The sequence below is a fragment of the Archocentrus centrarchus genome, unplaced genomic scaffold, assembly GCF_007364275.1.
Source record: "Archocentrus centrarchus isolate MPI-CPG fArcCen1 unplaced genomic scaffold, fArcCen1 scaffold_24_ctg1, whole genome shotgun sequence".
NCBI lineage: Eukaryota > Metazoa > Chordata > Actinopteri > Cichliformes > Cichlidae > Archocentrus > Archocentrus centrarchus.
Genome location: NW_022060254.1, coordinates 2166548 through 2191505, shown reverse-complemented (window position 1 = coordinate 2191505; position 24958 = coordinate 2166548). Strand labels below are relative to the sequence as shown.

Here is a 24958-nt window from a genome sequence, read left to right as displayed (position 1 = left end):
GTTCAGAGGTATACTCTATATCAGTGGAGGGTGTGTGCTTACTTTTGGGCCCAGCAGGGGCAGAATCTCAATACCATTTCTCCACCTTCTGGTCTCTGCTGCAAGGTGGCAGTGCCCATATCTGAGATGATGTTGATTTTACCCGTTAGCCACAGCGTTAAAATCGCTCAAAGGTGAAGTGAGTGACATCACAATGGCACCTGTCAAATGGGGGGAAGTATTAAGCAGCAAGTGGACAGTTTTGGAGCTGATGTGTTGGAAGCAGAATAAAAATGGTAGCATGTGGGCCAAATCTGAAGTGGTCCAAAGAAGGACCGCAGGTGAACAGAGCTAATGGGCGATCAACTGATGCAGGCTGACCAGCGTGGATCTGCTCGGGCACAAATGACCCTTAATGCTGACTGTGTTGGAAGGTGTCAGAGTGGCCGTGCTGGTACATGTTCACCACCAGAAGTTCCTGCAAAGGCTTTGGCAGCATCAGAAGCAGTTGAGGCAATGGAAGAAGGTGGTCTGGTCTGATGAATCAGGATGAATACCTACTTTCCATACGGTGAGGTTATACTGGGCAGGCCTGCCAGCGTTTGCGTACTTCCAAACAGATTGTTCTGCCACATGGATGAAGCATTTGAGACCCTGTTGTCAGCCCAGACTCTGGATCCCTTCTCACAATGCTATTTCTATTTGAACTGCTTTCCCTAAACTGCTGCTACTTCCTTTATGAAATGTACTTTCCATTTCTCCTGAACCCTCTTGCCTGCTCTTTCCTGTTCTTCTTACAAAGCGCCTGCTTCCTCCACTGCAAGAGTACACGATCTGGCTTGGAGGCCTGCAATTGAATTAGGCCCCACAGGTAATTCTCACTTCCCTGAAGTTATTACATTGTTTCAACACCACAAAAACACCATTTCCACTTTCACATGTGTACCAGGGTCTTTCTGTCTCCCACCTGACCTGTTACAATCAGTTTATTTGGTTGCATAATAATATATACCACGCTATATTTAATGAAGACTTGCAGCATCTTTAGAATTAATTTTTTTCTAGCATTCCAGCATGAAATTACCAGGGTTTAGAAAGACGCTCTCAGGAGCTCAGTGAATTTCAGCGTGGTACCAGGATAGGATGCTAATTCTCACCCTATGGCAGCTGGGATAGGCTCCAGCCCCCCCCCCCACGATCTCTCCATCAAGGTCAACAGATTGATCATGAGGTCAAAGGTTAAAGCATGTTAAAGAGATCATTTTATCTGCATTCTGATACCAGCCTGATTTCCTAGCCCTAACTGCTTATGTGTCAACAATAATTTTCTAATATAATAAAATTTTAACACTCATAAAATGTTAAATTTGTTGCTCTGAAGGAATTCAAAGGTCAGGTCATGTGGGAGCTTTTTTTTTCATGTTTTCATGTTTCCCATGTACACTATCATATAATTGTTTATACAGATACAGCCTCTTAAAATGGCCGGCTGGTCCTTGATCCTTGGCCGACCTTTGGCCTTTAGCTCTCCCAGACGACAGTTTTCAACCCCCATCGCAAACATCCGCCTATATTATTTCTGAATCACTGTACATATGTCTGATTTACTGTACAGACAGATGCTTTCTAACTGCGCAATCAAGAGATTTCTTACATTTCCTATATTATTTGTAGTCAGCATGATAACCAGCTGATACAGTATCATCATGCATCCCTCAACCAGACTGTAGGAATAACGCACTACTACAACCTCCTGAAGCATTTCCCAGCTTTCTTAATACTGACAATAAATAAATAAACACATTAATAACACGATGTATAAAAGGTATTACACAGATTTACAAATAATGTGTGGACTGCATCATTTTAAAATGATCATAAAGGAAAGTTTTAAGCCTAATCTTAAAAATAGAGAGGGTGTCTGTCTCCTCAATCCAAGCTGGGAGCTGGTTCCACAGAAAGCTGTAGGCTCCGCCCCCTTTCTGCACACCTGTAATCTCACACTGAGCTGATTAACTCAGCGGCTTTGAGAGAATTCCTGTGTGTCACTTCCAACTAAACACCTCATCATTTTAACACTTTCTTGCACTTGTCTGCTATTTTTTGAGGCCCGTGTCACTCTCTCATCAAACCACAACCCCCCCCCCCCCCCCAAAAAACTGAAATTTTAAAAACTTTTTTCAACTCTATAATTTGAGCTTGATTCTTTTCTTTTGATTCTTTTTCTTGATTTTCCTTGTAAGAAACATTTTAGTCTTAGCTGAAAATTAAACCCATGCATGCATGGATTGATGGAAATAAATGTTATGGGTAAATTTTGTGAAGTTTTCTTTTTAAGTATCAGATTTTGGAGGTTCTGTACTTGCGGCTGTGTGCTCGTGACCACAGAAGTTAAAACTTATTTGGATAATGCTTCAGAATGAGTACTTGGACTCTTCTCCACGTGGCTGCAGAGATAACTAGAACAAGGGTAGGCAACATTTTATTCCCTCAGTTTCTCACTGATTTTTAAAAAATATATAAATATATATAAACCAAAAACTCTGTTTGAAAAGTTTGACTTCTTTGTATCACTCTGGTGTGCAATCGAGACAAATGAACTAAAACCTTTTATGTTTTGAAACAAACAATTTATTCCTCTGAACTTTGTACAATATTTACAGATATTTATAGTATTTGAAGTATTTACAGAATTGGTTTCACATCTGTTTCGTAGCTGCTGCTTCTCTTCTTCCATTTGCTGCTTGAGCTTCTTCTTCGCTGCCTTCATTTCACGTTTCAGCTGCTTCTTTGCTGCTTTTTCTTGCTCTTTCAGTTGTTTCAGTGCTTTTTTGCAGTCTTTCGCTGTCATTGCTGTCTCTGTCATTTCTGCAACTTGAAATCCTTGTTTCTTGCCATTCAGAGCTTTCTTTAGATTTTCCAATTCCTCCTCGGCCATCGGTTTATCTTTTTTTTCCTGCTCTAACTCTCTCTGCACTTCCTGCAGTTTGTGCGTGACCTTTTCTGCTTTGCTCTTCAAATTTGCCGCTTCTTCTTGTGCCTGATTTTTACTTTTCCTCTCTTCTTCTAAGGCTTCCTTAACTTGGGACAATTCCTTTTTCAATATTTCCACTTCCTTCTCTGCATTGCGGCTGTCAATTATTGACTGGCACATCTCCCCTTCCTCCTCTTGCAGCGCTTTCATTATTTCTCGGAAGCCTGTTTTTATTTTCTCAATTTCCCCTTCTGCCTTCAGTCTTCCTTCCTGTTCCTCTTGCAGCGCTGCTTTCACTTCCAGCAGTTCCTCCTTTAATTTAATATTTTCTGCCTCTATGGCTTTAAAGGTCTCTCGCAGACTGATCAGCGTGGTCACAATCGCGCAGGGCGAGGCGTTCACCAGGCCCGCTGTCGGGTTGTGTTCGCTCATTGTTGTCTTCACGGAGGAACGACAGATTTATTAGCCTCCCTATGAAAATGTCATTTTTTTTAAAGTGCTCTTACAGTTTCTTCTCAATCAATTTGCAGCAGTTCTCACAGCAGAAAAGTCTTTCCTCCATTCCAGGAAATTAATAACATTTCAAATAAATCTTTCACATTTCATTTTTGTGCCTGCGCACCTTTTACTCTGCATTACACCTGCATTTTTGCAGTACTCTTTTCTTATGGTTTTGATCCAAGTACACAAAAACCAGGTGCCTTTTGCACAGGTGAGTGCGAGTTATGAAAAATGCTTTACCTGTTTGGAGAAGTACATTAAGCACTTTTCTGCTGTGAGAATTGTGTCAAATCAGCTGAGAAAAGTTTTAATGAGAGGAAGGATTTTGCATCAGGAAATGAAGCTACCTTGTAGAGTCTGGGAGCAGTGGGTACTGTTCTATGTCGCAGTAGTCTGCAGTACTTTCTGTGGTACTTTCTGTTGTATTAGTAATCATTAAATGCACAAAGCATTGTCAAGAAGTCATATCTGTGCATATGTTCTTACTCTGATTCTGCCTGCTACTTCACTCAGATATGTATCCCATCTGTCCAAAACTGTCAAACGGACCTACAGTGTGTCACAAAAGTAAGTACACCCCTCACATTTCTGCAGATATTTATCTTTTCATGGGACAACACTGACAAAATGACACTTTGACACAATGAAAAGTAGTCTGTGTGCAGCTTATATAACAGTGTAAATTTATTCTTCCCTCAAAATAACTCAATATACAGCCATTAATGTCTAAACCAGCGGCAACAAAAGTGAGTACACCCCTAAGAGACTACACCTGTAAATGTCCAAATTGAGCACTGCTTGTCATTTCCCCTCCAAAATGTCATGTGACTCGTTAGTGTTACTAGGTCTCAGGTGTGCACAGGGAGCAGGTGTGTTCAGTTTTGTAGTACAGCTCTCGCACTCTCTCATACTGGTCACTGAAAGTTCCAACATGGCAAAGAACTCTGTGAGGGTCTGAAAAGACGAATTGTTGCTCTACATGAAGACTGTTATATAAGCTGCACACAGACTACTTTTCATTGTGTCAAAGTGTCATTTTGTCAGTGTTGTCTCATGAAAAGATATACTTAAATATATACAGACATGTGAGGGGTGTACTCACTTTTGTGATACACTGTACGTGAAAGTCTCTCAGTGAGACATGTAGCGTCCAAGTGTCCAAGGACAGGAAACGCTGCACAGAGCATATTGTAAAGTTATGTCGCCATCACTGAAGAAAGACACGCTGCATGACTTTTCTAAACACACTTGTAAAGTCAAAACATAAATGATTTAGCCCCCATTATGATGTCATATGCAAATTTAGACAAAACCGCACGTGAATACTGACTCGTGTTTTTAGGTCGCCATGAGTAACATGTTAACTGTTTGTAAGTTTGCTTGAACATTACCCCTGCTCTCCCCTGGCCAAACACACTGTATGTGGTTCTATTTACTCTAATCTAACATTGTTGATTTCAGCCACTGGACCAAGTGTGGCTCGAGCCAAAGCTAAACCCAAAGACGAGCCGAGACATAGACAGAGCGAACGTCAGCACAGATCAAAGGGGTTTTAACAAGCCTGATATCTGTTCTTTATATATATATATATATAAATAAATGATGCGAGAACTCTTATTGTGATTTTGATTCAGTCCTTTGAGCTTATTTGTGTTAGCCTCGGGCTGAAGCGCGAGATGGGAACACAAAATATCAGAGCAGACCAAAATTAATTTGGATGGAGACGAAAACATGTCCACAACATCTGTGTGGTCTCTGTGCCGCTGTGATGTCGGGGTCTCGTCGCGTGATTTCAGTCTCAATAATCTGTCATCGCCCTGCAGTGGGACATGGTGTGAAATCATTTACATTAAAATAACCAGATTTTGAAGAGTGAAGATGACAAGGTGTGTGTGTGTGTGTGTGTGTGTGTGTGTGTGTGTGTGTGTGGTGTGTGTGTGTGTGTGTGTATGTTTTTGCTTCAGGTAGCTTTCATTTGACTATTACAGACAATTATAGTCTCTCTCTCTCTCTCTCTCTCTCTCTCTCTCTCTCTCTCTCTCTCTCTCTCTCTCTCTCTCTCTCTCTCTCTCTCTCTCTCTCTCCTCTCTCTCTCTCTACACACACACACACACACACACACACACCAAACCAAACCTGGCTCTTTTTCTAACCTTAAACCTAAAGTTGTATGATTTAGAAGGGAGGCAGATGCTCACAATGTGACTACGTAAACAGACTTATGTCCCCACAACACAAGTGATACAATCATAGCAACGTATGCACACATAAATGCACACAGGGTGGTGTTTATCACACATGACTGAACACAGCATGTGCGATGACGCCTGTCTAAGTCTAAGAACCAAAAGCAAGACACACAGCTGCAGCTGAGCACAAATATTTAAGTCATACTGGTGTGAAACTGGGACATGGTGCTGATCATCATACATAATTAAATGTAAATAATGAGTTATTCAGTTAATAAACTGTGTAAACCATTTAGTTCAGGTATGTATCTGTGGATAAGTCATTTCTTAATTTGCTTTTAAAATGCCAAAGGGAAGCCTGATAGATGAAAGACAGATGTGAGGAGTTTTTGGAACACATTATTTATATTCTGTAAACCACACAGCTGGATTAAAGTCTGTTTGCATGACCCTCCCCTTAAAATCCAGCATGTCAGAGTAAAAGTGAGTTATTTAAATCAGAAATGACATAAAGAAGATAGAAATAATTCATAGTTGGAGAAAAAGGAGACGTGATGTTCAGAAGAGGAGAGAAATATAATGAAAAACCACAACTAATACAGTTTACATACTCTTGAGGAACCACAAGTAAGCCAGCAGCCTGAGAGCGAGGTGCTCTGCTGGGGTGATAACAGTACAACGTACAGGCCCTCTCTCTACCCCTGCAAAACTCAGCCCTAATACACACCCCACCCACAGCTGTCACATTAACACTGGTCTAACATGCTTTCATTTACATGGCTCAGTCTTTATACAGTACTGTGCAAAAATTTTGAGCTATGACTTATTCCTTTATATTTTACAGGAAATAGATTCAGCCATTTATTGAATCGTGCAAACATATATGGAAATGCAGTTTGTTAAAACAGAGCTTGAAAGTCAGTAACTGGTTCAACCACCTTCATTCTTCAGCACAGCCTGAACCCTCTGAGGCAGCTGTCATTTCTTTAAGCGGTCTTCAGGAACAGTTCTCCAGGAACAGTTCTCCAGGAACAGTTCTTCAGGAACAGTTCTCCAGGAACAGTTCTCCAGGAACAGTTCTCCAGGAACAGTTCTCCAGGAACAGTTCTTCAGGAACAATTCTCCAGGAACAGTTCTCCAGGCTTCTTAAAGCTCTTCTTTGGATGTTTCTGCCTTTTGTTCTGTTCTCCGTCAGGATGATCCCACACTGCTTCAATGATGTTGAGGTCTGGGCTCTGGGGAGGATGAACCATGACTGATACTTTTACTGTGTGTTGGCAGCTTCTGCACTCATAAGTCCATCCGTTTTCCACTGGCTGAAATGCCCCAAAACTGTGACAGAGCCTCCACTGAGTTTTACAGACAATTTGAACCAAAATTTCCAATTTGGATCCATCAAATCTATAAAACACATTGGCCTTTTTTGAGTACTTCATAGTTCACTGTTAAGTGGTTTAGTAAACAAACAGGTAGAAGGACTGGACTGAAAATGAATGTAAAGCCACTTTCAGAGACCTTCTCCTATGCAAAACATATAGAAATGATGGTGGCTCAAGACTTTTGCACAGTACCAGCATAAATCAAAATCTTGAAGTGTGACCTGGCAGGAAGATGCAGGTCTGAACATATAACACAGCAGCAAAAGCATAAATGAATAAATGAAGTGCTTCCGGGACGTCTGCGTTTGGATCCAGTTTGTGTGCAAAAACGTTTTCCTTTATTTCATCAAATATTGTATCCATTTATTAGATTAAACTGAAATGGATGAGGGAAGAAATGTTTGGCAGTTTGCAGACTGAAAGGTTTTCCATTTATTTTACATTTTCAAAACTTTTTATATTTCAGCAGGTGAAAATATTTTTAAACTATACAAGTCACAGTTTTTGTGAGGACAGCGCCATCTCTTGGTGACACTGTGCAGTCGAGTCAAAGGGGTGTGTTTATAGTGGAAAGAAGATCCGCCCCTGGAGAACGGGAGTGGGGTGGGGGGTCGAGGGGGGACTGAGTGGCAATTTGAAGTGGCTGTATCTGTATCTCATTATCTTCACTTCTGCTTGTTCCATGTTTCCTTCTGACCCTTATTTAATGTCTTTATTCTCCATCTTTTCCTTCACCCTCATGCTCCACCACCACCTCTTTCACTCAGTAACCTCAGAGACGGACTGGAAAAGGTCCTCTGGCATTTCTGCGACCATTTCAACACCATCTTATCCTCCACCGCCTGAACCCCCTGACCTCTCTGTTCCATCCCTCATATTGCGAACCCATACACAACCGCTGAGCAGTACCCAGCAGGCTCGGCACTCTCTCTACGCCTACTCGTTGCCAGCCTTTACGCATGCTCATCCTCCTGTGCTCCCCAAAATCTTCCAGCCCAGTCCTGGATCAGGTACTAGTCTACAGAGATTACTTTGTGTGCCGCCCTTTCTTTTCAGGGTCACATAGTTCAGGGTCACTGATTATTTCCAAATTTGTATCTAAGAAGTCTCTGCATGGCAATATTATCTGTATTGATTCAGTACTTCCTGTTGCACCAGTTGCAGAACTGTAACCTTTTCTCTCCAAAGCTCAATGTATTGTCATGGATGTGTACCTGTTCCCATTAGAGTTAGGATAAAAAGCTCACCAACTCAATGGTGACATTTCTGTCTCATTATATCCTGTTATGAGGTTAGAAGTCCTTATTATACATAGTTAGTTGCAAGCTAAAACTCCCAGTGTTACTGCTGCTTCTCATCCTGCTGCTGTCAAATAGTGTTGCCAAGGTTGTTCATTGGGTTGTTCTTGGTATCCACCTGCATCAGGTTTCAAACACGTATACATGTTCCCGAAGAAGTGGACTTTTCTGAGTAAAGGGCAAGAACAGGAAGTGAAACCACTTGTTTGTTTTTGTAACCTGAGAGCTGCCAAAGCTGGAGAAGCTTTCACAAGCTGGCCAGTTTGTATCGAGTGAGTTCTTTGATGTTCACAGAGACGCCAGATAAAGTGATGTTTCAGACGTTCCCCTGCGTGAAAACGTGTAATCTTCTACTATGTAGTGTGTGATCCAAATCTGGTCTGTGGCACCTCCTGCTGAGGTGACTTAAAGTGCTGGAGTTGAAGGCAGCTGGACTTCTTTCAGGTTCTTGAAGATCATTCACCTTTCATCTCACACACCTCTTCAGGTCTGAACTGAGTGCCACGACCTGGACGACTGAGAACCTACAAATTTAATTTCTCTGCAGTGAGACCCACTCCATACCCTCATTTTGAATCCTGGAGCTGTAACCCAGCCCAGGTCATTTTCTCCATCAGTGTGCATTATAAATTTCTTTGCTGGAAAGAAATTCACCTTCTTGTGAGTTTTTTCATTTGAGCAGCAGCAGGCCCCGATCACAGTACCAGTCTGCGTGCAAAAATGTGTTTTGGCTATGCTGTATCCACATCTATACAGAGCTGTTTCCAGGCCAGTCAAATACATTCAAACTATATGCTGATCTTCTTCTTTTGGCTGCCACTATTAGTTGTCTCCACAGCTGATCATCTGCATCCTTTTCACCCCATCACAGCATCCCCCTCTGTCACACCAACTCTCTGCATGTCCTCCTTCACTGCATCCGTCAGTCTTCTCTGTGGAGTTCCTCTGGCAGCATCAGCTTCAACACCCTTTGACCAACATGTCCACTCTCCCTCGTCTGAACATGTCCAGATCATCTCAGCCTCTCTAACTTTGTCTCCAAACTGCTCAACCTGAGCTGCTTCTCTCATTTCTAATCCTGTCCATTCTGGTCACTCCCAGTGAAGATCTTAGCATCTCCTCCTGTCCTTTTGTCAGTGCCACTGTCTCCAAACCACAAATCACACCAGGTCTCACTACCATCTTTTAAACCTTCCCTTTCAGTCTTGCTGCTCTCCTTCTGTCACAAATCACCTCTGCTGCTCGTCTCCACCCACTCCACCCTGCCTACACCCTTTCTTGTGCACTATCCATTGCTGGGGATGGTTGCCTCCAGGCATTACCTCTGCTCCGTGCATCTTCACTTGTCTGTCTCTTGTTCACACACATGTATTCTGTCTCACCTCTACTGACATTCCTCTTCTCTCCAGAGCACGCGCTCCCCTCCAAACGTACTGGAACATCGAGGCCAATCCCTTTGGGTGAGAGAAATGGGTGGCTTCAGACCAAAGGTGCTATCTTCTGAACTGTGGCTCAGATCCAGATGGAAATACTGAGATGTTGATCTTCTGTCTCATATTCATTATTTTTTTTATGTCAAACTCAAATGTTTTCAGTCCACAGCAAAAATAAAGGGGTTGGCTTCACAGTTCCAGTACTTCTGGAGGGGAGCGCAGGTCTCCAGGCTCTCTGCCACCTACTCCCACTAATTTGCAGCATCGTCTGCAAACAGGATGGTCCAGGAGACTCTGGCCTGACCACAGCTGTCCACCTTCATGCCTCAGTGACAGCTGTGGCCAGAGGCTGCACAATATCTCAGGAATGACGGGAATTTCTTCAAATTGGGAGCAAAGAGAATTCAATGTGATGATTTTACATTAAATCCTGCAGTTGTTTGGATACTGAATTTGTGATGCAAATATTTGATGACTTCCTACAGAATGTCTTTATGGTCTTCAGTCCATATGAGTGTGGACAGACGTGGATGCAGACTTCAGTGTGACTGGTTGGCAGAGGCATGGTTGGCTGAGCTCAGTGAGAAGACTGGAAGCACAGGGGCAAAGCTAACATACTCACTTATTAACAGCCGTGGGGCTGGTGTCAATGATTATATCAGTTACGTATTAATGTCAGTATAACTGCTGCGGCAAAGCTTTGATGATTTTCATAAAAGTCGGTTCAGTCAAAATATTAATTCCTGCCCTCTGGCTGTAGTGTAGGTAGCAGTCTGGATATTTTCAGTTGCTGTCATTATTTGTCTTTTGCTTCACACTCTTCCCTTTCCTCTTCTCTTTCTGGCACTTCCTGAACATATTCTGCTGCCTTCTTGTGGACATTTCAGCTCCTCAAAGGCCCCAAAGCTTCCACAGTGACTCCTCTCCAGCTGAAGGCTCGGAGGCCCAAACTTTCTCCACTTTCATTCCTTCAAGAACACTCTCCACGTCTTCCCTCCCTCGTTTACCCTCTGAATCCTCTAAAACAGGTTTGTTTGTTCCCCAAAATTGTGATTTTGTCTCATCGACATTAGAATAGCTGCAGATCTAAAGCTAATGCTGCACTTCAGTGAAAAACACATGCAAGCTCCTTCATAAAGAAGCCACGTGAGCCTGTCAACTTCGATGACCTCTGGCCCTGCTAGTCACTTCCTGTGTGGATGCAGCTTTAGAAGTGTAGCCTTCTTATTGAGAACGAGCTAAAGTGAGAGCTAAAATAATCATTTAGTGTTGGGATTAAATGATCTGATTTGATTTTGATATCTGACAGTAACGTTTTTGGTGTGATATGCTGGGTGTTGTTACTACAACATCATAATTAATGTTGCTCCAGGAGTGTCAGTGCAGCTGCGCAGTCACAGTGTTGCGATGTCATTGCTCAAATATTAACCTTAAATAATAAAAAATTCAGAAAGCTTTAAATGGCTGATAACATTTACATTTGAGAAATTCAATTTAAAATACAAGGCTGTGGTTCTGGAGGAGATTTTAACTACATGAGGGTGCAGACGTAGTCGTGCATGGATTTAGATCACTGACCAGATAAAGTTAAAATCACTGACATCCCTCTTTTCTTTTCTTTTCTTTTCTTTTCTTTTCTTTTCTTTTCTTTTCTTTTCTTTTCTTTTCTTTTCTTTTCTTTTCTTTTCTTCTCTTTTCTTTTCTTTTCTTCTCTTTTCTTTTCTTTTCTTTTCTTTTCTCTCGCAGCCTGTCCCAGTGTACGGAGAAGACCCCCTATTCCTTCCTTTTCCTCTGTCTCATCATCCACAGCTCCACTCAGCTCTTTCCCTCCGATGCCTCCATCACATTCTGCTGCTAAAGCTTACCGCACCTCTGATATGGGTTCTGTCCATATCAGACCTACAAGTCTGCCGTTTTCCCCTGAAACAGGTAAAGGCACAGAGATAAAGTGTAGACCAGGCAGGTGGTTTTCACACCCTTTATTTTGCCTTTCCTGGTATTTCTCCTTACTCTGTCCCCCCCCGTGTCTTTTCCCTTTTTTTTTTTCAGCTCCCTGGCAGACTGAATGGAGACCTCCTAAATCTCAGGTCCCTCTAGCGCAGCCTGCCTATTCTCCTACGTCTGTGCGCCACTCTGTCAGGGATCCTGGACAAGCTGCAGTGCTGCAGAAAAAGCAGAGAATAGAGATGCCGTGTAATTCTGCCTTCCTTTAAACCAGGGATCCTCAAATCCAGGCCTCGAGGGCCAGTGTCCTGCAGGTTTTAGATGTGTCTCTGCTTCAACACACCTGAGTCAATTATAGAAGTCATTAGCAGGACTCTGGAGAACTTGACTGCATACTGAGGAGGCAATTCAGCCATTTGATTCAGGTGTGTTGGATCAGGGACACATCTAAAACCTGCAGGACACCGGACCTCGAGGGCCGGATTTGAGGACCCCTGCTTTAAACCGACACAGCCTGCTTGCTGTACTTCTTTCTCTTTCATTCGTTTTTTATGTTTTCCCCTTTTCCTCCCCTTCTTCTTTTCTTCCCTGTCAGCTTCATCCTCTCTGCTCGCTGCTCAGCCTTTAGATCAGAACTCCAGGGGAGGCTCTGGATATAGTTCATCTTGGAAACCTCAGGTCACATCCACATTAGAGACCTCCTCACCTTCTCCACTACATCCTTCCTCTGTTAATGTGTTTTCTGGGCTTCCTCGTCTTCCTCAGCTTCACATGCACCAAACTCCCACAGTCTGCACCAGTGAACAGGATGCAGGTACACGCAGCTGGTTAGGTTCTGCTTTCCCATGCTGGTGTTTTTTGTTTTTTTTTAAATTAATGCAGCTAAACTCTTGAATGTGCGTGGTAAAAATATAGTGGACCCACTGTGCTAGTGTGAAGGCTGGTGGGGTATTGCTGTCAACCCGCTGTTGTCCCGCTGGACAGGCGGGTGGACGGGCAACTTTCACCATTGTGAATGTGATAACTTGAGAATAACGTCACCCAGGATGTTCATAAACAGAAGCATCTACAAAAACCATAATAATGCTGTTCACAGAAAGTGACAGGATTCTCAGTGGTTTATATTTATTGTGATTTTGCTTAGCCATTTGTAAGTCACTAAGGTTCATATGCACCCCATTAGGAGCTGCTGGTACCTGGTAATTATGTGTCGTAGAGCTTGCGCTCCCAGGGAGTACTGAAGTTCCTACTACCAGGAAGCTGAGGGGGAGCGCTGGTGGATGACAGGATTTTTTTAGATTCCATCCATCCATCCATCTTCTTCCGCTTATCCTGTTCAGGGTTGTGGGGGGGCTGGAGCCTATCCCAGCTGCCACAGGGTGAGAGGCAGGATACACCCTGTACAGGTCGATTTGTGAAATCTTATCTTTGCTTTTCTTTTCTTTTAGAGTTCAGAAGACAGCTGAGTACTCTGAGTGAAGAGGATAACCAGTGCACCACAAGTAAGCATGTAGTCAGTATTCAGCGTAGTAATGCCTGTACCCACTGACTATACGGCTAACTTCCTGTACATTATTTAGCCTCTGACCCCAGAGCCCCAGCCAGCCAAAAGCAGTTCAGAGCGTCAGAGCAGAAAGGAGCTGCAGCATTTGGATTGGTCAAAGCATCACCAGGGTAAGTTGGTCCAAAAGGCTGCTTTGGTTTGGCATTTCTAAACATTTGGTGTGTTTGCATGCAATAATCCATCCTCCCATACTTCAACATTGTTGCTAATGATGCTATTAAAATTGTAGTTTTGGGAATATTTCATGAGCTGTTATTAATTAGGACGTTTGAGCGGATGGACATTCTCTGGAAGTTTGGTTCTGTCCATTTGTACTTTGTCTTGAGTGCTCCTTCGACCCAATTTTCATCTCTGGCTCGGCTGTTTCCAAGGAAAAGTTTTTGTGATTTAATGAAACTTTAATGTCAGGCATAACTTGATGCCGATGTGACCGAGGATGTTCAAATTCATGCCATAGATGCATCTACTGAAAATTTCAAATAGTTCAAATCTCGACAATTTTGACCTGAAGGTAAAGGTCAGAGGTCACTGACCTGGTTTCACATTTCAGCTGAGGTTTTAGCCTTTTGGCTCGGAAACTGTGGATTTTTCAGCTAAAAGAGGTGAAAATGCTCAGTTGTAGCTGGAGACCTTGAAACACACATTTGTTTATCCTCCACAGTGAAACTGCAGCTTTACAAGTACAAGTGGTCAAAACAGGAGTTACTTAAAGCGATCTAAAAATAGCACCTGCACTGAAAATGGTTTGGCACACAAGAAGATGATCCCGGTGGGGGAGACTGACCAATGCAGCACGATGCTGCTAAAAAAACACCAAAGACAGAGTCAACTGTAAACGCTGTCTCCAGGAGGAGGGGTGGGCCCCTCTGTCTGTGGTGGGCAGGAACACTTTTTTTGGAGGGGCACAAATAATTTGTGTGGCATTTTCTGGTGACACCTGATTGTTCTGTAAATAGCTGTACAAATATGCCTGAGGCTTTGCCTGCAGTATATAACTTTGCTTGCTAAATTTGTACCTAAGTTTTTGAAAATTGCAACTCATATTTGTTCATCCATCCACTCTCTTCCGCTCATCCTGTTCAGGGTCGCTGGAGCCTATCCCAGCTGTCATAGGGCGAGAGGCAGGGTACACCTGTACAGGTTGCCAACCTGTCGCAGGGCCAACACAGAGAGACAGATAACATCCACACTCTCATTCACACCTATGGGCAATTTAGTGTAACCTAACCCCAGTGAGTGCATGTCTTTGGGCTGTGGGAGGAAACCGGAGTACCCGGAGAAAACCCACGCAGACACGGGGAGAACATGCCAACTCCACACAGAGAGAGAGGGAGGGAGGGGCCTGGGCCAAGGTGGAATCGAACCCAGGCCTTCCAAAAATATTTGTATTTTAAGTAATAAAAATGGAAATAGTGAGGACATTTTATGACTGGACTTGTTGCGTTTGTCCTATCACAGTACCACACTGGAATTCACTGAGCTCCTGAGAGCGACCCATTCTTTCACTGATGTTTGTAGAAGCAGTCTGCACGCCTAGGTGTTTGGGTTATACACCTGTGGCTGTGGAAGTGACTGGAACACCTGAATTCAATGATTTGGTTGGGTGAGTGAATACCTTCAGGACAAATAAGGACAAATAAAACACACAGCTAATATGGTATCATCTTGTCCTGGGAAGCAAACCCAAACCATTCCTGGACTTTCCTCTGTGCTGCTCAAAGAACCCCGCCTACTTGTCCAAGAAAAAAGATGGTCATTGGTTTCAAGGAATGAGTCATCTGTATAAAAAGTTTGCTCATAGTATAATGGAGAAGCCACTCCATAGAGATAAGGTCAACATCAAGCTTTCAGGCTGCGGACAGTGAAATACCTGGTATTCCTGGGCATAAACTTGGTTTGTCAACCTGCAGGACCTGGTTTGCGTATAGAGGTTTGCTGTGGCTGAGTCCTATTATCAAAAGAGAAGTGCAGGTTCTAAATAGAGGCTTGTGTTTTGATAAGATTATTGCTAAACGTGTGTGTGTGTAAATATGATGTGCATATTAGTCACCTGGTCTTGAACAACCTGTTAGGCAGGTTTTCCATCAGTGCCATGTCAGATATACCATGTATGTACAATGTAAGTCTGCTCTGTACTTGTCAAAGAGTAGTTATCAGTAATACATAAACATACCATGTATATTAGAGAAATTAGAGAATTTAGTGTAATTGTATTAATGTTGCCGCCCTGTCCCAAGTAAATGGTAAATGGACTAGTTCTTATATAGCGCTTTTCTACTCAATCAGCGCACTCAAAGCGCTTATACAACCTGTTTGCATTCACCCATGCACTTCCATTCATACAAGCACTTCCATCATTAATTAAGCTAAGTGCTTTTTTAATTAACTTTAATTTAATTAATTCACACGCATTCATACTCCGACAGAACGGTCGGAGAGCAACTTAGGGTTAAGTATCTTGCCCAAGGATACATTGGCATGTAGCCTGGAGTAGCCAGGATTTGAACCGCTGACCTTCCGATCAGTAGGTGACCTGCTCTACCTACTGAGCTACAGCCACCCCAAGCATTCTAATATTCCAGAAATTCTATCTAAGTCAAGAGAAAGGTCTGATGAAACAGGCCCCGAGGATGCTGAAATCTGTTGTCTCGTTCCCAAAACATAATAAAAGTCCAGGCCTACCTGCAAAGAACACTGCAAAAGATTATAATGCCAGTGTTTGGACAGGGGTAGTTTGTAAAAACCCATCCAGTAGAAGGTGTGGTGTCTTTTGGAAGGATTATATGTCATACAGGGACAAAAACATAATGCTGAGCATGAACCCTGGATTTCCATCAGCCCCACGATCCTAAGCTACTGTAAAAAGAAGTTCAGACACGGTACTGCTGATCTCATGTTACCCAAGAAAGTCAATAATCATTTGTTATTTTTTCCATTTTGTCAGTTTTTCCTGATTATAAAATACGCTGGGCAATGTGGATGATAATGCAATGACACAATAAATGTCACAGAAAATATGGTTCTCCCCATAGTCAGATAAGTTTATTTTTTTCTTGAACCTTCAGGCCCACCGCCTGATGTTTAACCAACTTAAAACATGCCAAAACATACGCAAACCTTTTAAGTCAAGGGTGGCTAGTAAGGACAACCTGATGAGTCAACAGCTCGAACATTTCTTTTGTAAGGTTTCCGTTAAAAAGAGATACAGATATTAGCTAGAAAGGACTTAGATGTAGAGAAAGTGCTTGTGTGGATGGGTGAATAGAAGCATGCTGTATATATGTTTGGAGTGCTCAAGTAGAGTGTTTGAGTTCTCTGTGTGATGTTAGTGGGTTAGTTTTTGAATTATTGCCTTGTTTTGCAATGTGATGCATTCTTACTGTAATGCATCTGCATCTCTACACCAATTGACTTATATGTGGCAAAATTGGTATTTGCCATCTGTATTATTCCTATAGTTGTGATTTATTTTGCAGGTCCCAAAGTTATAAAGTTTTTTATTTATTCCTTTTGCTGTTTCAGTCCTGTGGGTCAGAATGATATTGAAAGAGGAGATACTGTTGCTAAAGGAACAGGGATCTCTGAGTCATTGGATGTCACTACTTCACATTATGGTACTGGGGGCCAGGGGTGTGCTAGAAACAGTGAGAGTAGGTAAGTGTGTGAGAGAATAGAACTCGATCTCTTTTCAGTTTGTTCTCCGTGCTGTAACGTGTGTTGCATGCCGGTAATTACGCTCTGCCTGTGAGGTAGGCTTCAGTTGTTGGTGTCAATAGTCAAACTGTAGTGATGTTACTGAGCAGCATGGGTTGCAGCTAAATGTCGCTGGGCCAAGGACTATGAATTGGAACAGAAGTCAAAAACCAAAATACAAACTAAATTGTTTCTGAAGTTCTTAATGGTCAATTTAAATCTCTTTTTTGCTGCATATACCAGGTGCTTCCTAATTGCCACAATTATTGTGGAGTCATCTAAGTAAAGCTTGTTGTTCGGTGCTTTGTTTGTGGAATGCAGCTCATGAGTGACGATGTGTTGTCTTAATACTCAGTGGAGCAATTTTGGTGTGAAATGCATGTGTTGAATTACCAAGCACGAGACAATAATGTATCAAAGATAAAGTATTTTAAAGTATGCTATTACTTTGAAGTAGAGTTTTATTTCTCTCTAAGCGATTAAGCTAAACTGCCAGGCTTCCTCTTTATTGACATGAAAATATGTTGAATTACATTGTTCTTTGATAGAATTATTTAATACATGTATTATTCCTAGAGTACAAATTGACTTTGTAGAATATTGACTATAACTTTGTATTTACCTTCTCTTTAGTGATGAGAACATGGTTTTACTACAGTCGACATGCTCAATTGGTGCTGCAAAACCACTATTCCAAACCCAAATAAATAATGCTGAACAGCAGTCACAGAAACATGCAAAAACTATAGAATGGGAGGAGCTGCCAAAAGTGACTGCAGAAAATTATCCTACAGACAGAACCATTCTGTGGGAGGAGCTACCAAAGGTGACTACAGAGGAAGTTAGAAAAGCACCACAGAAAGAGGTTGAGATGATCAAAGAAATGATCGACACACATCCATCGTTTCCCTGTTCATCCATGTCAAACATTGCTGGTGATGAACTGAAAAAAAATAGAAAAGCTGGGATGCTGTTGCTTTGCCCAACAGTCAGCGGTACATTTGGATTTTCTACTACTGCTAAACAAACAACTGAGTCCTTTTTGGATAGCGAATCTACCTGGGAAAAAACATCAAACGATTTTGAAATTGCAACCACAGAATGTGGTCTTCAGTTTGAAGGACATGAAGTAATGGTGGATAAAAACTCTTCCTGTCCTAGTGCACAATGTGTACCAACTTATGTGAAGCCTAAAACTGACTACAGACAGTTCACTTTCTTGGGAACCTGTCCCAGTATGACAAATATTGCTGGCATGCCATCCAAACTGCCTCTAGATGAAGATAAACAGTGGCATATTGGTCAAAAGCTAATTTGGAAGAAACAATCTGAAATGAAGGTAATATTGCCACCATCTGCCGTAGAGGAGAACGAAAGCCAAAAGAAGAAAATGTTTTTACTGGAACCCTCTTGCCCCAAGGAGGCCAGAAATCCAGGATTCCCATCTGTATTGGAACACAGTTGTGTTTTTCATGAACCAAGTCCAGTGGAAATTAGTGGTTTGGCCCAAGTGTATCCTACTGCACCCAGTATCCCTGGCTCAGGATCTGTTATTGATAACAGATCATGGATATCACAAGAGGAAGCACTTTTGGAATTTAATGCCACACCACTGTCACTAAAAGAGAAGGATGGAACTAAACAAATGGGAGCTTTGACACCAACATGTCCAGAGCATTCCTCAATAACAGACATCACATTGAGTCCACAAACTACTATAGTAAGTTGTGGATTATCTAAAACAAGTATTTTAGGTCCTTGTCCAAAAATCTCTCTAATTGAGGGAATTCCCTCATTAGTGGAGAATCCTTTCAGCAACAATTGGGTAACAGATTGCAAACCTTTGGCAGTACCACAATCAAAACTTAACATAGTAATGACTGAATATAGCCTTCGCAATGATGAAATGAAGTCTATGTTAGCTTTAGCTCCAATTTGTCCAAAAAAAGCTTGTATCCCTGGGTTTCCATCTTTCTTTTCACCGACAGTAATCCATAATGAGGCTAGAATGCTCAGTCTCCTTCCATCTTGCCCCACTGTTTCCAGCATAGCTGGTTTTCCATCAATCCAGAAAGTGGACAGCAAAAACTGGAACACCGTTCATCTGCCACTGTGGGAGAAGCTGACTGAAAAAGAGCCCGTGTTAGTACTGGAGTTTAATAAAACAGATAAAGACATGAAAGGAGTTGTTTCTCTTGCACAAAGTTGCTCAAGGAATTCATTAATCTCTGGGTTTCCCTCTGTACCAAATCCAAGAATACATAATATACCATCTTGTTCCAAAGTTTCAAGTATTCCTGGTTTCCCATCTATTCCACGTCCCAAAATTCAGAATTCTGGCCTCAGTATGGTCAACCTTCTGAATTTGTGCCCACTAATTTCTACTGTACCTGAATCCAAACTGCCTCTAGATGAAGAAAGACACTGGGATATTGGTCAAAAGCTAATTTGGAAGAAACAATCTGAAATGAAGGTAATATTGCCACCATCTGCCGTAGAGGAGAACGAAAGCCAAAAGAAGAAAATGTTTTTACTGGAACCCTCTTGCCCCAGGGAGGCCAGAAATCCAGGATTCCCATCTGTATTGGAACACAGTTGTGTTTTTCATGAACCAAGTCCAGTGGATATTAGTGGTTTGGCCCAAGTGTATCCTACTGCACCCAGTATCCCTGGATCAGGATCTGCTATTGATAACAGATCATGGATATCACAAGAGGAAGCACTTTTGGAATTTAATGCCACACCACTGTCACTAAAAGAGAAGGATGGAATTAAACAAATGGGAGCTTTGACACCAACATGTCCAGAGCATTCCTCAATAACAGACATCACACTGAGTCCACAAACTACTATAGTAAGTTGTGGATTATCTAAAACAAGTATTTTAGGTCCTTGTCCAAAAAGCTCTCTAATTGAGGGAATTCCCTCATTAGTGGAGAATCCTTTCAGCAACAGTTGGGTAACAGATTGCAAACCTTTGGCAGTACCACAATCAAAACTTAACATAGTAATGACTGAATATAGCCTTCGCAATGATGAAATGAAGTCTATGTTAGCTTTAGCTCCAATTTGTCCAAAAAAAGCTTGTATCCCTGGGTTTCCATCTTTCTTTGCACCGACAGTAATCCATAATGAGGCTAGAATGCTCAGTCTCCTTCCATCTTGCCCCACTGTTTCCAGCATAGCTGGTTTTCCATCAATCCAGAAAGTGGACAGCAAAAACTGGAACACCGTTCATCTGCCACTGTGGGAGAAGCTGACTGAAAAAGAGCCCGTGTTAGTACTGGAGTTTAATAAAACAGATAAAGACATGAAAGGAGTTGTTTCTCTTGCACAAAGTTGCTCAAGGAATTCATTAATCTCTGGGTTTCCCTCTGTCCCAAATCCAAGAATACGTAATATACCATCTTGTTCCAAAGTTTCAAGTATTCCTGGTTTCCCATCTATTCCACGTCCCAAAATTCAGAATTCTGGCCTCAATATGGTCAACCTTCTGAATTTGTGCCCACTAATTTCTACTGCACCGGGATTTTCAACGATTGAAGGGCATCTAGAAGGGGACTGGTCATCTGAAACAGGTTCATTGATGCACAGACCACAAAAGAATACTCATCTTAGCATAAACTGCTCACCAATGATCATAGACAAACCAAGTCACATGCTTCCTTTGGTTCCCTCTTGCCCAAGATCATCATTGATTCCAGGCTTTCCTTCTCTCCCCCGATATAATATATTAAGTCTCCTACCTGCTTGCCCCAAAGAATCAAGTTTGCCAGGGTTTGCCTCCCTCGAAGGGCCTTTAAAATTCCAATGGCTTTTAGATCCAGACAGTTTGTGTGAAAAACATCCAAAGGAGACAATTTTTGTCATAGATGTTCCAAATCAAAATGAAGAAACTATGAAGGCGATGGTAGCCTTAGCACCAGCTTGCCCACAAGAATCGAAAATCCCTGGATTCCAATCTGCACCCCATCCCAAGATTGAAGCCAATATAAGTTTTGTATCTTTCTGCTCCATAGCTTCAAGTATCAAGGGATTTGCATCCATGAGTACAGTACCAAGCACAGGTTGGCCAAGAGAAACAAAACCCATTTTGATAAGACCTCAAAAGGAAAGGGCAGAAATGATTATGGTACTTACTCAACAGAACCACTTAGATTGCTATAGAATAAAAAACATGCTGAGACTAGTGCCATCTTGCCCAAAAGAAGCTAGAGTATCTGGTTTTCCTTCTGCTCAAATTGTGAACATGCCACCAAACATGGTTAGCTTATACACATCTGCTCCATGTGTTTCATGCATCCCAGGTTTTCCATCAGCAAGAATGCATAGCACTGAATGTATAAATATTCAAACTGGGACAACATACAACAAGATATTGTTGAAAAACCTGCAGAACGAAAAAAATAGTATTGCAGAGTTTCCAGCAAAACAAGACCATAAACAAGATGGAATTAAGAGCATGGTAGCAATGGCTCCATCATGTCCAAATCTGACTCAAATTCCTGGGTTCCCCAGTATTTTGCAAATGAATCCAACAGACAAAACAATGACTATCCCATTACCACCTGCAACTAAGACGCAAATATTACAAGAATTGCCTCATGCACAGTCATATCTCAAAGACACAGGAATTCCTGGTGTTCCTTCTGCATCTGGTAGCAGTCCAAGCACAGATCTTGCATATGGTGAGACATTAACAATGTTAAGATCAAGGTCACGTTTACTTTTCTTTGCCATATATTTTGATGTATTTGATTTTTCCTTTAAACAGAGGAGAAACTTAAAAGCGAGGCCAAGCAAAACATAGAACTTAATGTAGATAATAGGTAAGTGGAAGTGCCCAGTGCACTTTTTGCATGTTGTGTTTGCCTAACATGAACTGTTTGGACCAACAAATGGCACCTTTAGGTTGCATGGTAAATTGAGCACAAATACAAGATTGAATTTCATGACATCATAATTTTAGTGCTATATGAGCTCTCTGGACCAAGCTTTAAAATCCTTTATATTCGGGTCCTCAGAAAATCAGAAATAGAGGGGACAACAACAGAGGAAGCCCAAACAGTGAAGAAACCACTGGAAAGATCTGAGGTGGTGGGAGTCTTAGGTTGGGAACTATTGGAAGCTGAAGGAACAGAAACAGAAAAACAAAGAGAATCCTCTCTGTCAGAAAAGGAGCAAGAGATCTCTGGATTAGTAAATGCTATTGTGGGTGTTTTCCACAAAGGGTAAGTGTAAGTGTGATCTGAAAGTGTGAAGCATGGATTGCTTATTGATAATTGTAGGTAGAGACTGATATTTCACTGTCCAGTTTGTCACACATTAAACACCTTCAATTTTCAAATGCTGATTTTAGTTTTAAGTAAAGTGAAAACTTTACTGGAGTGTGTTTGCATGGGAATATAGCACCAATATTTACTGGTTTCTATAATTAGCTACATTCTGATTTTGCATGGTTTCATCCTTCATTCACTCAGTCAACCTTTCATTCATTTCTCACAGTTATGAAACCGTAGCATCAATCTTGGGACCGTCCAACTCTGCTTTAGCTGAAGTTGATCACCAACCCAAGGCTGTTTCTTCTAAGGAAAGAGCAGTGACTCCTTCAGATGAGTTTTTTCCCCTACTTACAAATAGCACTACTCCTGTAGAGGGGACGTTTGAAGGCATTCACACAGAACACAACACTGAATATCTAAGACCTGCTGAGCCTAACATGTGGGACTTAGTAGATGATCAGTCGGCATCTCCATCACCCAGTACCAGCAACAGTGATGGGTTTTTATTTTGTGCAAGCGAGCAGAATCAGCCGCCATCGTCAGAGGCCGATATCACTGAAATATCAAAGGAAGATTGTGAACAAGTAGAGGAGAAAGAGGCTTCTCTTGATCACACCAAGGAGCATACAAAGGAGAGCTTGTTCACAGGGAAGGACACTGTTCATACGTCAGTGTGCATTGAAAGTTTGCTTGGAAACCAGCAAACTGAAGTAGAACAGGATGAGGTTAGAGTGGTGTTGTCTTCTTATGAGCTGGAGAAAGGGTGAGTGCTCGTGGACTTTGTATGGTTGTACAGTGTGGACCTGTTCTGCATTTTTGACGATAACATTTTTGTTGTTTTGTGTACGAGTGCTTACTGCTCAGGACATTGTGATGGTAAAGTCAGCCAGTATTGACACTGAGCTGTGGAACTTTGCTTTGTATATTAAGGTTAACCTTGTCTTTGTTTCCTTTATGTGCTGCTTTGCTCTAATGACTTGTTTCTATCTTAATTGTGGCAAAGATTAATAGCTGGTTGGGTGCATGGTAGAAATATATGACAAAATCAGGAACAGCTGATTCTGAAGTTTGTCCTTTCTTTTTCTTAAGCCCCCAACACATAAGCATGGAAGAAAATAATGCCACCTCCCAGCAGCCCACATCAAATGACACACTAACAGATGTCAATAAAGATAGAGACGTAATCTCGGATGTTGTCTTGGACAAACCCTCACATGATCAAAACACTAGTCCAGATGGACAACAGGGTGACATTTCTGTACCTCAACGAGTCAGGAAGCCAATAAGAAAAGCTCAAGACCCACAACAGAAAGACTGTGATGGAGAAAACGTTCCTAAACGGCCTCTTAGAAGGAAAGATAGTTTAACCCCGGAGCGCAAACAACACGTTGATTGTGTGATTGAGTCTGTGAAGAAGGATGCTAATGCTGAAATAACTTCTACACGGCCTGCTGCTGACCCTGCCTCAACTTCCAGCATAGAGAATGGACATGCTGAGGTTCAGAGCAGTCACAACGAAGAACATATTCAAGTGACACCTTACACAGGAGTTCATAAACACAAAGAGGAAGAGACAGACTTAACACAAATAACACAAATACAGCCAGATCAAACCTCTTGCACTTTGAAATTGCCTGAGAAAGACACTAAAACACCTCTCCAGGTCTCTACTCATGTAAGTCCACTCAATAAAATTGAGTCCATTGCCCCAAAGCCAGAGCTTGTTCACTATGAGCAACCTGCCACTGTGTCAATCATCAAGAAGATACGTCTTCCTCAGCGTGGTAAAAAAGTGCCTTCAAGTGAGAGTGACAGGGGAGTTACAGCACAAAATGTAAATGTTGCACTCAAAGAATCTGTTAAACCAGTTCAGTTTGATAAAACTGCAGTCGATGTGCAAGAATTAAATCAACCAGCAATAACTTGTGACACATCTGTTGATGCACTCAATATCAGAACTTCTCAGACGTCAGTGGATGCACTAATGACAGCAGAAACTGAAAGCCCCAAACAAACAACTCATCCTATCCCAAGGCCTCGTATGAAGAAACGTTGGAGCGGTGCCTTCCCAAGTGACTTTTCCGCTACAGAGAAAGCCTCTCAAGCTTCCCATGGAGAAGAGGCACAATCAGGAAGTCATAGTAACAATTCACAGATTTCTTCAGCGGCTAAAGAACTGTCAGAGGTGGAACATCATAAAGACCTTCCCCTTCTTTCCCCGGCTCACCAACCTTTAACATCTACAGAAGAAGTGACTAGTGTACAGATGAGGAAAAGCAGATTAACCAGTGAGAGAAGTGTTCGAGCAGAGGATGGTGATTCTTCATGCACGACAGTAAAACCCTCAAGCTTTCCTGTACCAAAGCCAAGAGCAAAGAAGTGTCATAATGATTTGTTGCCAGATGACGCTGGAATTCCTGGTTCACCACCTTCCTGCCAGTCAAATACCACAGCAGATACCTCTGAGCCTGAAACAGCACAACAGAATAAACCATCTGGCTTGCCTGTTCCATTGGCTCAGACTAAGAAATGTCTTGGTGGAATTTATTCAGATAGCCCGCCTCCTGCAGAAGGTTTATTGCCTGTAGAAATGGAATCGTCTCAAAAAACCTCAGATAATTCAACTAACAAGGAATCAAAGGAAGGCTCAGCATCGCTGGATTCAAGTGTGATCTCTGAGTTAGATTTTGTCAGAATTCATGAAGAAGATGAGGATACATCA

At 42.0% G+C, this 24958-nt stretch overlaps 1 protein-coding gene across 4 annotated transcripts in view; it reads left to right on the top strand.

Moving 5' to 3' along the window:
* Positions 1-24958, top strand: part of ehbp1l1a (EH domain binding protein 1-like 1a) — a 43018-nt gene that overhangs the window by 8991 nt on the left and 9069 nt on the right. For 2 of the 4 annotated variants that reach the window (XM_030723200.1, XM_030723199.1), the window contains exons 7-8: positions 13146-13199; positions 13278-13371. In XM_030723200.1, the coding sequence (XP_030579060.1) occupies positions 13146-13199; positions 13278-13371 (148 nt within the window). Of the gene's footprint in view, positions 1-781; positions 851-7789; positions 8033-10640; positions 10782-11499; positions 11683-11802; positions 11947-12292; positions 12512-13145; positions 13200-13277; positions 13372-23325; positions 24616-24958 lie in introns of all 4 variants that reach the window. The other 2 variants (XM_030723197.1, XM_030723196.1) reach the window with 2 other exon arrangements.